Source organism: Egretta garzetta, unplaced genomic scaffold (genome assembly GCF_000687185.1).
Source record: "Egretta garzetta isolate BGI_Z169 unplaced genomic scaffold, ASM68718v1 scaffold64, whole genome shotgun sequence".
In the NCBI taxonomy this organism is placed as follows: Eukaryota; Metazoa; Chordata; class Aves; order Pelecaniformes; family Ardeidae; genus Egretta; species Egretta garzetta.
In genome coordinates, this window is record NW_009259596.1 from 1,324,478 (window position 1) to 1,325,153 (window position 676).

The following is a 676-nucleotide window of genomic DNA, read 5'->3' on the forward strand; positions in this document are numbered from 1 at the left end:
GGGGCCCCGGGCAGCCGGGACCCGCCGTTGTCGCTCGGAAAGTCTGGCTGCTTTATTGCAGTTTTTGCTGAACGCCTCCGTGGATGACAGCGCCTGTAACTAGGTGCCCTTAGCTGTGCTGAAATGTTGTTATGCTTAGCCTGATGTTGGGTGTTCATCCCCGTATGTCATAATTGCTAAATGAGCGGGGTAATGACGCGTAGTGTTTCGAAAGGGTCACTTGATTGCAGGTAAAAATCTGCTCACAGCACCGCAGGCAACGTGAATTACTTTTAAAATGTATCGCATGTGCTCCATTAGACGGTATTGCTCGGCGGGGCAAGCCCAAAGCCCCTGTCGCTGCAGGAACTAATAACGGCATTGCTGAAATTCCCGCTGAAGCGGGGACGTTTTGTTTGCATCAAGTGGCAGTATCGAAGGTCCCAATCCTGCAAGTTTCTGTTGAGCACTCTGCTCAAGGATTTCAGCGTAGCCAGTCGTGTCAACTTAAGTATTGTAGTACTTCGTTTGTGCAATCTTCACCTTATACTGCAATACAACAGCGAAAAAAACCCGAATATTAACCATGGAAACATGAAATGAGCAATAAAAAGTGATGTATATTCCAAAAAGAAAAAAAAAACAACAACCAAACAAAAAGCCAGGGAGCAGTTTACCCTACTATATGTAGCCATAT

The 676-nt window shown here is 46.3% G+C and overlaps 1 protein-coding gene across 1 annotated transcript in view; it reads left to right on the forward strand.

Moving 5' to 3' along the window:
- The first annotated feature begins 192 nt into the window (after positions 1 to 192).
- WNT16 (Wnt family member 16) overlaps positions 193 to 676 on the forward strand; it is an 8,659-nt gene continuing 8,175 nt past the window's right edge. The window contains exon 1 of the mRNA XM_009638131.1: positions 193 to 199. Within this exon, the coding sequence (XP_009636426.1) occupies positions 193 to 199 (7 nt within the window). The remainder of the gene's footprint in view (positions 200 to 676) is intronic.